The 1,000-nt window shown below is 45.0% G+C and overlaps 1 protein-coding gene across 1 annotated transcript in view; it reads right to left on the minus strand.

Annotated features, from left to right (window-relative positions):
* PDE9A (phosphodiesterase 9A) overlaps positions 1-1,000 on the minus strand; it is a 48,160-nt gene that overhangs the window by 24,411 nt on the left and 22,749 nt on the right. Inside the window, exon 6 of the mRNA XM_009081065.1 lies at positions 245-315. Within this exon, the coding sequence (XP_009079313.1) occupies positions 245-315 (71 nt within the window). The remainder of the gene's footprint in view (positions 1-244; positions 316-1,000) is intronic.

Raw genomic sequence — 1,000 nt, forward strand, 5'->3', positions numbered from 1 at the left:
CCAGATGCCTGCCAGCCATCCTGCCCTGGCTTCATGGCACTGGTGGGTGCCACCATGGGCTCCCACCATCCCCACACCACACCCTGGGCTGGCCTGCAACCTTTTGTGCTCAGGAATGATGAGAGATTAGGAAAGCAGAGAGGGCTCTGAGGAGCAGGACAGATCAGGGGGTACAGTGATGGCAGCAAGGAGAGGGGTTCTGAGGCACCATTTCCCACTGTTATACGAATAAAGGGACACTCACATTCAACCTTTTTCTCCAGCATTGCCAAGTGATTAGCTACTTCCGTTTTCAGTTCATTGATTTTAAAAACCCTGAAAAGAAAACCCTCATGTATTAATGTTATACATTTAGTGCTCTACCTACCCTAGGAACTAAGGATTTTTGCTAGGAATGTCTATATTTTTCAGAGGTTTGATTTGTCCAACCGCAGTTGCCGCAAGAGAAAAAGAAATTCCACGGAAATACTAACATTTGGGTAGAAAATACACCCGGGTTGGATTTTCAGAAAAATTAACGACAAATGATTTTTTTATGGCCCTGGGAATGTCCTGTGGCTCTGCGAAACTTCATCACCCCCTCTCTCAGCAGTGACTTGCTATTGTACTCCCCAGGGAAGCAAAGTTAAACTGACAGTGCTTTGCCTAACAGGAGTGTCTTGGTGTCTGCACACTCCAAATACCTCCTCCTCCTCCTCTCCTCCTTTCAAGCCATGCTGGGGATTTGCTGAGCTGTGGTGGGATTGATCTGTCATATTGAAACCAGCTGGAATAAAATAAGCAGCTATACAGATGTTGAGAAATCCTCTCGGAGGAGAGACATTTCTAGGGGATAAAGGGCAAAACGAATCAGATGATTTGACCATTCAACAGAGAAGCATTTCTTCAACTTCCTAAGAGGGCACAATAAGAACATTTGTATTTCCTACTTGATCTCCTTTTTAGATCAAAGATAATCACCAAAATCGCTTTTGGTTTAAGCTACTGCATTGCCGTCAGC

The sequence above is a fragment of the Acanthisitta chloris genome, unplaced genomic scaffold (assembly GCF_000695815.1).
Source record: "Acanthisitta chloris isolate BGI_N310 unplaced genomic scaffold, ASM69581v1 scaffold12540, whole genome shotgun sequence".
Classification (NCBI taxonomy): Eukaryota; Metazoa; Chordata; class Aves; order Passeriformes; family Acanthisittidae; genus Acanthisitta; species Acanthisitta chloris.